This window comes from Mya arenaria, chromosome 13 (assembly GCF_026914265.1).
Source record: "Mya arenaria isolate MELC-2E11 chromosome 13, ASM2691426v1".
In the NCBI taxonomy this organism is placed as follows: domain Eukaryota; kingdom Metazoa; phylum Mollusca; class Bivalvia; order Myida; family Myidae; genus Mya; species Mya arenaria.
The window spans coordinates 42,157,811-42,173,172 of record NC_069134.1 but is presented as its reverse complement, the minus strand read 5'-3'; the positions used below and the strand labels follow the sequence as shown (position 1 = coordinate 42,173,172).

At 33.9% G+C, this 15,362-nt stretch overlaps 1 protein-coding gene across 14 annotated transcripts in view; it reads right to left on the bottom strand.

Moving 5' to 3' along the window:
* Positions 1-2,925: 2,925 nt before the first annotated feature.
* LOC128214384 (microtubule-associated protein RP/EB family member 1-like) overlaps positions 2,926-15,362 on the bottom strand; it is a 42,712-nt gene continuing 30,275 nt past the window's right edge. For 10 of the 14 annotated variants that reach the window (XM_052920820.1, XM_052920822.1, XM_052920811.1 and 7 more), the window contains exons 4-8: positions 14,966-15,072; positions 9,570-9,792; positions 8,048-8,208; positions 7,388-7,543; positions 2,926-5,931 (exon numbers count right to left, since the gene is read on the bottom strand). In XM_052920820.1, coding sequence (XP_052776780.1) covers positions 5,881-5,931; positions 7,388-7,543; positions 8,048-8,208; positions 9,570-9,792; positions 14,966-15,072 — 698 coding nt within the window. In that variant the 3' untranslated portion in view covers positions 2,926-5,880. Of the gene's footprint in view, positions 5,932-7,387; positions 7,544-8,047; positions 8,209-9,569; positions 9,793-13,237; positions 13,345-14,965; positions 15,073-15,362 lie in introns of all 14 variants that reach the window. The other 4 variants (XM_052920812.1, XM_052920817.1, XM_052920816.1 and 1 more) reach the window with 4 other exon arrangements.

Below are 15,362 nucleotides of genomic sequence, written 5' to 3'. Positions count from 1 at the left end.
TTACATGTGTCCATGGTATAGAGAATAAAATAAGCGCTAATGAAATGCCAATGGATTTATATGGTGCTGATTTTCTATCGATTAAATAACAGATTTAGTCTAGTTTTTAAAACGAGAATTATAATATCACAGATCAATTTTCGTCCTTTTTAAATATGGTGATGGGGAAAAACGAATATATATAGTGAACAGTATGTGTTAAAGTATTATAGATATACAGAGAGTGTATTAAAAGGTGAACAAATACACCATTCAAAGGTCATGAAACAGACAATTACAACTTTATTAAATTTAACAAAGGCCAAATTCCCAAGAATAGTTCATAAAACCCGCACATCGGATGCACGGTTTACAATGTAAGAATTATTTGCATTTAACTACGCTGCAAGTTAATCGCGTAGTGATTTATATAAAGGAGTTAAACCTAAGGACTTAACTATTGTGAATCTAAATTAATAATGCAATAATACACTTCACTGGCAATCAATTTGGAGTTAGTTATACAAAGCACACGTTAAAAACTACAATGAATTATAACTAAGTTGAAAGATACGAACTATTTCTACTGATATACCGGCATACATCCGAGGTGGGTTTCGATGGAAAATGACCAAGATGTTCCGAATGTGACTGTTCCAGGCAGGGAGCCCGACATTTCTTAATCAAAATAGTTTATGTGTGCTCTGTTGTACGTTGTGTGTACATAGTATTTCGCTCGTCCAGCGTCTGTGTCCAAGTCTTCTCAGCTGCAGTCAGACTGTTGTCAACAATTGAGTACCCTATAGCATTCACTTGGGAGACTCTGGTACTATTACAGTCAAACTGCCCCCATAAACGCCCCACCATCTAACAATGAATGAAATCATATGGTTAGAAAGTTTGAAAAATCACGTGCATGATTCGGGATCATGGGTGAACGTTTGTTAAGGAATATGGTGACGTTTTTACTTTTATGTTTATTTAAATCATTCCAGACAACACATTTTTTAATTTTATTCATTTTTGTTAGCTACGATTGGTTTAGTCTGGGAGTATGATGAATTATTGGTCCCAAGTACATGTATAGTACAGTACCACACTGACCGTTTGAACTGCTACACGATTTCTGAAAACACACAAACACTGATGACTACCGTCCCAAAAATATTCCTGGATCAAACTGCACTCTTCCACGATAACAAGAGAATTCGTTCCAAATCGAACTCGTACCACTACGAAGTCAAACCACATTCGTAGAAGTCGACCCATATATGTGTCATAATAGTAAAATTTCTTAATGATTATGAAATGCTTGCAATCTGTTACCTTTGCAAGATGTTGTCTTTGTTCTATTTGCAATGCTCCACAAACAAATCTTTTTGTACACTGTCTGGTATCCTTCCCTACCAAGGGCCGTTTAAACCTTCCTTACTGTAGCCGATACCTGGCTCCTATCCCAAAGCCAAGACCATCAGTGATATATTTACTGATTTATTGATATTTTACTCCATTTGTAAAACTTAATTGTCAAAAAAAATTCAAAACGTTCTCGGAGAATTTTACCCCCAAAACTTCATTGAGTTGATATCCTCTGTCAGATATGGCAACGTAGGTGACATAAAAATCATGTGACATAGTTTCAAACTAATCGAGGCAAATACTGATAAAGTTTCTTTAAAGATGTAAGATAACAGATTTACCTTTTGGACATCTTTATTTTTGTCTTGGAATGAGCCAATTTTTGCGTAAATATCTGCAAATCAGTGAATAAAGACTGCTGACAAAAGATCAGATCAGATCGCAGATTTTCCTAGTTCAGTTCGAAAATTAATGTTTAATGGCTAAAAGCGTCACTAACAGTTTAAGATAAATGCATAAAACATCAATTTTGAACTTGAATATAAAAATCTGCGATCTTATTTTTTGTCAGCAGTCTTATATCCTTGGTTTCCATTCATTTTCGCATAAATTGGCTCGTTTCAAGAAAAAAAAGGTTGACAAAATGCTCAATCGGTGAGAGTGCAGCTTTAAAAATGTAGGAGATATATTGCCCTTTTTTCGCAAATTTTCTTTAACAGTTGACCTATTGACCCACTTTTTAAGTCTAGCTAGATAACATAAAAAAGGAAATTCTGACCAATCAATACCAATGATCAAAGTTTAACAAATAAATATCGATGCTTGGTTTCTGACAAGATTGTTTTTTAAATTTGACCTAGTTTCTGACCTTAAGCAACCAAGGTGCAACTAGTTATTGATGTTATCAAAGAAAACATTCTAACCAAGTTTGATAAATTGACTGGACATATTGCCCTTAGTATGCTCCCAACACGTTTCCCCAATATTTAACCTACTGACCTTGTTTTGACACCAGATGACCGAGTTTCATATTAATCCTAGAGTTTAGCGAGGAAAACAGTCTGATCTAGTTTCATGAATATTGGACCAGAAATAATGTTTGTAGAGTATCCCAAACAAATATAACTACAAAGATTTGACCTAGTTTTTACACCACATGACAGTTTCAAATTAATCAATGAGTTGATCATGTAAACGTTCAGATAAGGTTGGACCAAATATAATGTCTCTAGTTTGTTGAAAAAATATTCTCAAGATTTGACCTAGTGACCTATTTTTTATCCTATGTGATCCACATTTACAAGCAGTCAAGATTTAATGAAGGGGGACATTCTGGCACAAGTAAAATATTATATGACTAATCCGTAGCACGATATGGCTCCAGACATAAAAAAATGTGATGGATGGACTGACCTATCGACAGAAAACCAAATCAATATCCCCTCCCGAAACATTAAATTTGTCGGGAGATACGCCCCCCCCACACACACACACAATAAGGGCTAGGGTGTCTTTCCCTTAACTGCTTAAAAGGCCCTGTGATATGAAAACAGTTCAGTTGTCGAAGGGGAAAATAAGACAAAGATCAAAGATTTCTGCCAATGTATTATAATCACAATAACATGAAACTTTCTGGTAACAAATAAATATAAACTGATGGTTTCTTCATATGGAAGTGCAAGGTATGACAGACATTAGAACTTAGGGTTGAGAATTAAGCAAGAACTTGCCCAAGAACACAATTATATAATGACAATAATGACTAAGGCTGAATGGCTATTAAGACATATTGAAATTAATGGCATTTATTGCTGTGTGCACTACCATTTCTTGTGTGCACAATTTCTTGTGTAATCTAGGATTAAATTTGAATAGGCAACAGTAAAAAAATCAAATCAATCATGGTTTCATTCCATAAATTCATTTATTAGTTCAGCACACAGCCATAAGTGTTAGAAAATTGAACAAAAAAATCACTATTGAGTTAGTAACACAGATTATAAATAATCTGTAAATACCATGTTCAAAACAAACAAAATGGTCGCCCAAAATGAATCTCTAAGAATTCATTGGACATTTTCATTGAAATTCAAAATTACATTGCTGAGATCACAGAAGATAATCCTGAAACTCACTTGCACCAAAAATATCATCATCAATATTAACAAAAAAGATCCAATTTTTATAATATTATACACAAAATTAATTTGTCTGAACGGTATTTGTGTAATAACATGGATAAGCGTATTATTATTATGAACTATTTAAAACTTGTCTCAATAAACGTGTCTTTTTGCGAAGTTTATGATGGCATGTGGATACAGATATTACAAAACACAAAGTACAAGAAAAAAATCAGAAATATTGACTTAAAGATACGACGTTTATTCCATTTAAACATTAACGCACCCGAAAAAGGCGCTTTCATATTGAACCGTGCCCCTTCTGAAGTTTTTTAAAACTTGTTGCTGGGGTGGGTTGTATGTTTTAAATGAAACATCCATGAGAAAGAAAAAAACGTTGCAATAGTGAAATTCAACAGAAAAACTATCTCATAGTCTATTATGTACAATACGACACTACTCGACACATTAGCACTATTGAGCTTACAAGTTCGATATAAACCAAAGAGACATCGCTAAGATAACTCTACCAGTACACAAGTGGTGGGCAAGGGTGCCCAAATGACACATATTTACATCTAAAGATTTGCTAACCTTTGTTTAATTCTTCACATGAATGTTTACACCCAGAGACCATCGGCAGCATTTCAAAGGATACAAATAAAATTGCTATCATGGTATCATAGTTTCAAGAAACGCTTCTGACGTCAAGTTTTAATGCGATGAAAGTTGCATTTCACTGACTTCGGCATCCAATGTGCATATCAAATAACCCTTCTTGGATATTGGTAGAATTTGTTTGACATGTAAGAATTTACCAGTTTTGTTTGTATGACATAAAATATTATATTGTTAGGAATACTTATCCAAAGAAAACACCATTCTTACTAAAGGTTTACAAATCATGTAACATTAATTTTAATATTGAAACAAAAGATTTGTCTGTTACCCACTGTTATAACTATTTAGCCATAACTTGTTTGGTGATAATATTATTTCAACAAAACAAGTAAAAGACACAAGTAAACATTTTAATCATACCCTTGAAACGCTATGTACAAAAGTCAGTGTATGATATGATACAATGGTAACATGGTAGCCTATATAGCAAACAATGAATGGTTTGTGTACAAAATTGCATGCAGAAACAAAAAAATATCTGTCAAAATCTACGACATCAGGCATAAGAAGGCATCTATGTAATAGGCCTATAAAGATAGCTAATTTCTTTTTTTCTCTCTAGAAAACAAAAACAGACTAAAAATAATCTTTTTAATTGACAATTTTGAATTTTTGCAAATCGTGAAATCTGCTACATTTTTTTTCTCTTATGAATCTCCTAATGCATGTTGTTTTTTTTCTTTTCTTTTTTTAAATACCTTAGGCCGAAATTCTACACAAATAATCTAAACAGAAAATGTCAAGTAATCAGGTTTGAAATTATGCAGTGTACAAGTACCTAACATAATTAAGTTACCGCTAAAAATCAGATTTTCTTGCAAGAATTCATAGCTAGATATTCCTAAAATCAGAAACTAGGGCCCTTGCCCAAAATTGAGCGTAGAATACCCCATTGTAAAGCAAAATAAAGTTATTTTCAGAGATAAATGTAACTCTAATATAAACGGTTTTAAACTTGTGCCTTTTTGCGCAAGGTTATGCAAGCTTTACTTTCTGCATAACAAGAATAATTGTTATCAGATCATATCCTCCAAAACTGATTACTGATTATGCAAAAACGAAAAATAGCACAAAATTCAATTATAAAATCTTTAAATATCCCTACCATTTTACATCAAACATAATTATATGTGATGGTTACATGTATATTTATAATCATTTGCAATACTTTCAACATTGCGGTAGCAAAATAATAATATAATTTAGCATTATGGTTGTCACAAACATTAAACAATGAGACAAAATTTATTATAACTAAACGTGTTTTGAACGAGTTCGTTAAAGTTGAAACAACAGTCCGACATTTATAATCTGTTACATACCAATGAATATACATGTATGTTGCAATTTTGTAGTACAGAACGATAGAAAATATGATCTTGCACTTCATATAATTTGTTCCTAAAAGCACTTACATCAAAGTCATCCGCTTTCAGCTCATTAATAACTCATTTGATCTCCTTTGACCCAATTTTGAGGTAGGCATATCTACCAGTATGTTACATCTTTATACACATTGAAATTTTGGTTAATTTATTCTTACAAAAGTAAAATCTTTATTTAGAATGTATTCTTCTATCATTGAAAGCACACACTGTGACTGTTGTAGGTGAAAAGATTGAAATGCCGCAAAATGGTGACGAAACTATCCAGGTCTGCTGACGTGTGAACTATACATGTAGATTAAAAAGATATCAGATTGGCGGACAGACAGTTTCTAGGAAGAGAAGGGGGCGGGCTAATACTCTTCGTCTTCGTTCCCATCTTCTTCGGGTGGGGCAAATCCATCCTGAAATAACAGGAAAACCAATGTTTGTTCAGAAATAAATACTTTGAAATAGTTTGAGCACATTTCTTTGGAAGGATTTTTCTTTTTATTTAATACCCCATCTGAGGGTAACTTCCTCAATAACCTTAGACACATTATGATTATCAATTTCATGTACAGTCAAACTTGGTTGAACAGTCACCTGCTCACTTACTCAATGAGTACCGGTTATCATGTTTATAACACATTGGCAAGTGTTTTGATCAGAATTGACTCGATTAATGAAGATGCTTGAATAAACATTATTAATTACAAAGTTAACAATAAATACCGACAAAGAACGCCGGTTATTATGAATTCACAGTTTGCATTGTCACTAGAAGGTATGATATGAGTTACGCTTTGTATTAATTTCCATATTAATTTTCAAAATGCAAGGATTTATATTTCTATGAACTGAATATTTACAATGCATTGTGCATGATATTGTTTTTAGTTGTGATTATGGCTGACAGTAGAACGAATTGTGTGTTTGACTCTAAAAGAATGTGAAATCATTAGAAAACGGTCCAAGTGCAAGAAATGTTGCCAAGGAATTTAACTGTGGATGGACACATGCTTGATATTATAATGTCGGCACAAGATTTGTTCATGCACTTAGATTACAGTCTGGAGTTAAGCAAACGAAAATGATGGATTAAGCGAATGTGTTAATGTACCGTAGTTGTGTGGATTGATTTTTGGTGTTGTTTTTTTTATGCTATGTATGAACATTATTGACTGCATTATATTGATACTTTTTGGAAGTTATTTATCTACATTTGAATTTCAACTTCACTATTGCTAATGGTACAAACAAAGTTTAAGTGGCAGAAATTTCCAACCTGGATTAAGTGGCAACCTGTCTTAAGCAGCCACTTGGACCTTTTCCCAAAGGTGGCCACTTAATACAGGTTTGACTGTACAATGTAATCTAATAAAATATCATAAAGCCAGAGAACTACTTTTTAAGATCTCATTGCCGCCTTAATCTGCACTAGCATTTAACAAGCCAGAGAACTACTTTTTCAGATCCTAATTGCCATATTAATCTGCCCTAGCATTTGACAAGCCAGAGAACTACTTTTTCAGATCCTCGTCAGCGCCTTAATCTGCACTAGCATTTAACAAGCCAGAGAACTACTTTTTCAGATCCTCGTCGGCGCCTTAATCTGCACTAGCATTTAACAAGCCAGAGAACTACTTTTTCAGATCCTCGTCGGCGCCTTAATCTGCCCTAGCATTTGACAAGCCAGAGAACTACTTTTTCAGATCCTCGTCAGCGCCTTAATCTGCACTAACATTTAACAAGCCAGAGAACTACCTTTACAGATTCTCATCAGCGCTTTAATCTGCCCTAGCATTTGACAAGGACTCAGCCTTGATAACCGAATGGTTGAGGATTGCAAAATCTGCAGCACCAAAATTTCAAACTTACTGTCCCTACCTCAGTCTGATAGAGTATCTCCATTATGCGTTTATTGGAGGAGGAGCCCTCATCCTCCTGGCAGATGATCTCAATGTCTCGGAGCTTGCCAAAGTAGAAATCTCGCTCCTTCTCCAAACCCTCCACAGTGAACCGCAGGTCACTTAACTGAAGAAAAATATATAAGTCACTGCATAAACTTTTCTGTTTTGAAATGATTGTGAAACATTTACCTAAGAACACATGTAAATAAACTACGGTCTTGTTCAGTGGGGAAAACAAGAGTGCTGAGGAAACCCAACTGATCACCTTAGTGAACACAATATTGATGATAAATCATGGCAGTTCCGAGAAGTTTGCTGAATTTTATTATTGAAATTAACAAAGATCAATGCAATGTACATTGACTGTAGAAAATTGGTGTATTTCATCAAACGTTACATCAAGTTTTCTGGTATACATGACAACACACATATGTGTAAAGATAAACACTGGATAAGTAATACTTAAATTAGAGAGCGGACATAAAGGTGTGCTGCCTCGGGATAACATTATACCTAAATGCTTCGAAGGCGACATAAAAACAATTTCATTAGGCTGCAATATATACATATATGCTGATCACTACGAATAAAAATTCCCTATCAATATCTGCTTAAAGTAAGTTTTTACCTGAGCCTCTAAAGCCAGTACTTTGGCACTATCGCCCGCCGCTCCCGTGTGGTGACTGGCTCCTGCTGCATGGTGATTGGCTGCTGGGGCCGCACGAGGGGCAGTCGTCTTCGCGGGGGCTGCTCTTCGCTCGGTGGTTGTTGTTTTACTGCTTGCCGTCACTTGGGGAAAAAAATGTAAAGTTGCTGTCAGCTTGCTAGTATAAAGGGAATGATGAAGTGAATAATGAACTATGATTGATGAAAATTAATAATTCAATTGACATCTTAAAACAGCAACATCTTCAAATTAAAACCATTTTTGATTGTTTTGGGTTAATATTATAGTCATCCAAGGGCATACAAGTTCTTTTAATAGAATAATTTTCCGATACAAAAACCTTAGAGAGTATAGAAGTCAAAACTCATTGCGTGAAAGTGAAACACGATTTAAAAAGGTTAAAACAATTTGCATTCCTTTCTTGTACCTCAAGGCTTTTTTTTTTCAAATGGACTTTCAGTCCTGTCTAACTTCATAAGGCTAAGACTTAAGTATTACAAATAATTTATCAAAAATCACAAACATTTCTGTTGATCTGACTTAAACTCTTTCAACTATAGGCTGAAGTATTCCTCTTTTAGCCATATTGGTGAAAGCACACATTTATTATTCTTCTTGCTCATACTTGACGTTGTAAGGGTATTTATGTACAAAAGAAAGCAGAAAAATGAACTTCAGAATGTTTACAACAGCACCGTAAAAAATTTGGCGATTTCCAAAGTGGGGTGAAATATTTTGTGCTCATTCTGCTGCTGTAAAGATGGTTGAACCATTTGAACTCAAAACGTTAAAAATATTCATAAAGTAGGTGTTTTTATTGACTTTATGCTGAAATTAAATAATTTTTTAAAAAAATATGATTTTTCTACACACAACACAAAACCTTGCCCTATCTAATTCACTTCTATTCTTCTAAAAAACAATTGAGCCCCCTCAACCCAACCCTACACCCACAACACAACAACAACAACATGATTTCACAGTATATCACACACAATTTTTAAACTTTATCCTATAATTTCAAATTCACTAGTATGGTTGAAAAATGGACCAACCCCACCAACTGAGTGCCATCTGTCACAAAATAAGCCCATCTATTTTTAGGACATCTAGTTAGGTGAAAATTGGTTGTACATAATCCAGATTTACAGAGCTGACACTGTAACTAAAGAAAATTTCAATAATTAAAGGGCGATATCTCGAGAGGGAGACTCAAAAGATATGGCTGGTTTTCAAACTTGTCCGAGATATTATGCCCATATACATTCAGACCATATTTGATGATAATTGGACAAAAAGTTAGTGAACAGACAATTTAAGGGATGCTGCAGAATAAATTTTATACATCCCGTTCAATGATTTCATAGTATACAATACCTAAACTTCATAATATCCAATTCACTTGAATGGTCAAAAATTAAGACCATACCCCTCATAAATCACAGTTTACAATATAAACTTCTGCCCTATACACCAAATTTACTTGTATGGCCGCTACCTCTAGCAGGGGACTGTTTTGGTGCCGATATCTGTGTACGGGGCTTCGCGCCTGGTTTTCCTGCTCCCCCGAGTGGCTGTCCATCCCGAGCTGAAACTGCGTCGTATTCTTGACCTTGGTAATTCGCGTCAAAAAACTTTTTAAACCACTGAACAAATTCAAAATTGTCCTGAAACTTTCCTTTCACCAATCTTTCTACTGGTATAACCTGAAATGGATGTTTATTGTGTCGTTAGTTAGACATGATGTACAATTTATAACAACACAGTTTTGGTATATAATGGAATAGCAATGCCAGCCAAAGACAACGCTTGTTTGTTGTTTTGTTTTTATTCTAAACACGGCATGTTTGTTGTTTTGTTTTTATTCTAAACACGGCATGTTTGTTGTTTTGTTTTTATTCTAAACACAGCATTACTGGCCACTTATTGAAGTCAGAGTTAGGAGTATTGCTGTACATGTGCGTATATTCTTTGGCAACTGTGTACCAAGTTTCATTTGAATATCTTGACCGCTTTTCACGTAATCATCTATGTATGTCAATTTGATAGTTTTCGCACAATGACATGGATAACCAAGCTACTTGCTCAAGATGAGTAGAATACACTTTCGATCCCCGCATATGGAGGCCAATACTTGGTAATTTCTCAGGTAATCAGGAGGCACATTAACGAAAAGGCATTATGGGCCTTTCTACACACTAGTGTAACGACACTGTAAACAATGTGTACTAAATATCATGCAAATAGATTAAGTTATTTTTTAATTATTGCCCAGGTTAAAGTTTTTGCATGACAATGAAGCCAAAGACACAAAGGCTATGATGATGGCAGATTATTTTTTTAATAACAGAACCATAAATGTACTTTGCTTAACCAAAATTAAAAGAGTAACACTGCGAAATAATAATTGAATTTGAAAATGAACAAACATTACAATACACAATCATTCAGTTTAAATAGTAAACGTTTGTTGACTTTTTTAAAGGCAGCTATTAAAGGGACACAATAAGGATGATGCAAATATTTTTCTACAGTTTTGTACAGATAAAAAAATATTAGCCATTATAAATATTTTTTTTCATTTAATTAATAACTACATTGCCAATATTTCCCAATTAAAAAAGCAACAAAATATCGCTAATATTTTTTATATCTGTATACAGAAATCAAATACTTCTGTTTTGTTTTGATCATCGAAGCCAAAACAGTTAAACCCGATAATAGTGCATTATATCTTCTTTTGTTTGCATCAACCTATTTTATGGGCCTTTACAGCCAGTGCTGTGAACAATGGCACACATGTGAATATAAATGTGCAGTAGGTTTCAGGGTGAATATGTAAACTGTTTCTTTACTTTCTGTCAAGATTTTTTGCATTATAACACCAAGACTAGGACAGTACCTTGACTTTTTTTAGAAAACATAAGTGAACACCATTTTCTCCATAGTGTAACAGATTTTCTACAGGAAGCAAGCCATCAAGCAAAACCAGAATAACTTTTGAATTAGATATCCAATGTTTAAATAAGATTTTTGTTCTATCAGTGCCATTGGCCGTAATGCTAAATTTGATGCCTGCTCACCCCAAATAATTATGGTATCATTTTAAAGGTTTTTTTTTTTACTGATTACATATATGTAAAATGACATTATTGATTCAGTTAATGCAGTATGCGTTCCTCGTTTCAACTGAAATTAATATGAAATTACCATTTTGGCAAAAAAACTTTGTGATATTTTTTTTGTGGTATATTATTTAGAGAAATATTCTACCATTCATGACACCAATAAAAGATGTGGGGTCAACAAGCATCAACAGTTCACAACTGTACATATGATACAAGTACCTGAAATTAAACCTTTCAAAATTAAAATTTAAATGTATAAAAATGATTCATATCATTCAACTGACCCTTGTGAATTCACTATGTCATACTTGATAACGAGCTACTGTAACACCAATACCATGCATACACATATAAATAGAGAAATACATGTCTTGGACCATCATCGAATACCTCTCTATGCAATTAGGCTGATTCTTCATTAATAGTAAGATATTCCACATTTCAAAATATCTTTTGATGCATAGAAAAAAGGCTGTGGAGACTGCCTTAGAAATTTAAACAACTTAATCATCAATTGATGTATTATGAAAGATAGCACCGCTGCAGCATACTGTTCGATGACAAATTTGGATTTTAAGATTTATGGATTTGAACAATTTAAAGCCAGCCCTGTGGGCTCTGCTATTATATATGCCGGTGTCGTTGTTACCGATGATGGTCTTGAAAATAGCATAACTTAAGGTTGGGCGTCTGTTTCGGGGCCCCATTTCCAATCAAATTTCGAAATCCCCCCCCCCCCCTTAAATAGAAAACAACATGCATGCAAGCCCCCCTCTTAAGGACACAGGCACCCATTCCCTAAGACCCCAAACATGCCAGAAGATGAAACAGACATTCACATAGGATGTTAAATTTCTGATCATTATTTACTAAATTCGGTATAAATCAGACGTAGCAAGTTTTCATCAATTTTAGAACACAACGTCACTATGTAGCGTGCACATTTTCAATGCTTCTTATTTTTGATCTCACATCAAAAAATATATAATCACGTAATTAACCTTAACGCCGTCATTTATGATAAAAAAAAATAAAACGAGTTTAAGAAGACCTAAATAGAAAGCCTTTGGCGAGCTGTATAATGTTTCTGTAACAAGTTCTGTAAATGGCAACTAATGTAAGGTTCATTTATCACATGACAAAATTCATTGCCAAAAATGAAGATTTTATTTATATTTTTTTAAAGAAAATATGAAAACAGTTGCATTTCAACGAACGGCATGTTATAAACCATTACGTCTACATGCATTGATGACATCAAAATAAGATGGGGTGGGGAGTTAATTGTCATTCCAATGAGGTTAAACCCATCAAGAACACGAAACACCAAAATTGACACACATAAGCCTGAACTGATCGACACTTAATTCAAAGGCAGATATCCCTGTTGTAAGAGGTAGTTACATTCAATACATGTAGAACAGTCTCATGAATTAGCTGTATTTCATCCATCATTGATATCAATAATTGAGGCCCTTGAAGTTGATTTGTCCATGGGGTCGTATTCAATATTCAACTTAGATTGAACTTAAAATTATGATTAGAAACAAAGTGTTTTGATTGGCCTGTATATTTAGCTGAATGGAATCACTAAGATTAAGGTTTAGATCAATACTGAATACTGGCCCAGATACCCTTTTATTTTTCAATGGACACAGCTTGGAGTGCAAGTTTATTTAATTTAGTCTAGATATTATCATTGCTTAAAGTGTGCTGCAATAAGAATCATGGAACTTGTGCATCTTACAGCAAAAAAAATGTATATAAAGTTTTCATGAGACATAGAAGAAAAAACAACCTCAGGGATACTTCCCTTTAAAGCAGCATCCCCCCCCCCCCTTCAAAACAAAAAAATGCACCAATGAAGCAAAACCCTAAATCAATAAAGCAGCATAGTAACATGTATTTCAATATCAACAAAAGAAGCGACAACACATGAAAACCCTAACAAAACTGCAACACAAAATATATATCAAGGCATGAGTGGCACGCTCGGACGAAAGGTCTCGACGTCTCCACTTACCCTGTCGACACTCAATTTCCCGAACGAGGACTGCAGGAACTTGAAATTCTGTATGTATTCATGTTCTAAATTTGTGTTGTATTTCACTTTTTTAAGTAGGATGGCGCCTGAAGAGACCAATATGAAAGAAAAGGGAACAATGTTAAAACGATAACTCAGAATTATTTCGAAAGTATCACAGGAAACTTCTATTAACTCTAAACAAGGAACTGCTATTGCGGTGACTGTAAATAAAAGGTTCTGGGTTAGTATGCATGCGTTTGGAGGAAGGAATACTATTGTAATTATGTAGTTGAAAATGTATTTAACATACATGTGCAAGAGTAAAAAATCCAGAAAAATAAATATAGCTGTTAATACTAACTGAGTGATTTAAGTTTGTACCAGCCCCAAAGAAAATCCCTTGAGAAATGGTTTTTAGCCAAGTAGAAGATTAAATAAATGATTAAATTATACCAGACAGGAATGCTATATTCATTGAATTATTTTTTTAAATAAAATAGAGAAAATTGGGCAAGTGTGTGAAATCTGCATTTCCAGGAAATAAAAAAAAGAAAGATTTTTCTAAGTAAGATTTTTCTATTCCTTCTTCCAAAGTCTGGTTAGTAAGCAAGGAAATTGCACTTGAATGTTGTAACTATGCCCTACAGCGACGCTTTCTAAACTACAACATTCACAGCTAAAAACAGTGAGCATGTGTATACAGCAATAGAAATAGTTTAGCAGTGATTGAAATTAGCCAAAGCCCGCATGCCCTGAAGAGCTGAAACTTTTCGGGCTTGTTCAGAATCAGAATTTCACAAAGCAGGGCTCGTTATAATATTGCGTATTGATCAAAACTTATTCATTTCGATGACTGGTCGAGTGTAGGTTTGTATTATATTTGAGGATTTGTATAAGATTAAGATTATACTTAAGTATATACTGTAAAATCACATGCTGTATTTCACATGCAGGATGCTAGCAAGATGAGATTTCCTGTAAGATATTTATAATTTATAGATCCTAACAAGAGCTACACAAATTAGTATAGATTTTAAATTGAAAATCAATTTTCATATTTTTTTCTTTCAAATCATGCCATTTTAAGTCCATTATATGGACATTTCTTTCCCGAAATAGAATTTCAAATGTTAATATTTCACCAAAATACCTTACGATCCCCTACCCATATTGAGAGACAACAACTGAATTTCCGAACTTGTTCTTAAAATGTATACCCATGGATGGTATCCCATGGACATTTCAAATCTGAAAACCATTCTTTTAAATGAGTTCACTGTGGCTTTCAAATTAATCAAGCACTGTGAAAAGCTTGGTAATTATTCTTATCCTACTAGCATCCAGTGGCCCATTTCATTCAAGAATCTTAGTTGTATTAAACTTAAAAAATCTTAAATCTTTAAGTACATCACAGACTGTAACATGTTGTTTTTTCATTTCCAAGACTTTGTTTTTCAGTTTTGATAAAGGCAAATACCATTCAAATAAATACATAATTAATACTACTAAGAAAATTCCACTTGACATAGATCATTGAAGAAATGGGCCAAATATTAATATATTTGCTGTAAGGAATGTGAATATTGTGATTAGTGGGCAAATACATTAAATAACAAGTTGTCTCCCTTGGTTCAGCAAAACTCATAGGATTGCTCTCCCTTTGGATGACCACTTCAGACCTCCCAGACTGGAGAGTATTCACACAGGAGTTGTCTCCCTTCTCACCTTGTCTACCCCCATTTTGTTGAAGGCCCCCTGCAGCACCTTGAAATTCTGAATGGACTCATGCTCGAGTTTTGTCGTGATTTTTACTCTTTTAAGAACAAGACACCCTGGAAATCAAACTCTGTATTAGCATACAAAGCAGTTATTTCGGCTAAATGCAATAGTGTCATAATAATTCACGTTCTGAATATGATGTTATGTAACAAGTATTGTTCATTTTTGCTTTTTTTTTTTTTAATTCATTAAATCTTTGTTTTTAATTGTTAAGGAAAAGCAAAAATAAACAATAACTTTCTAAGTGTTGGTGCAAATGTCTCTAAACTAGTCAGCGTGCATGCGTGAAATGACTGAAAAACCCACTTTATAAAAAAAAAAAAAGACTCAATGGAAATGTGGC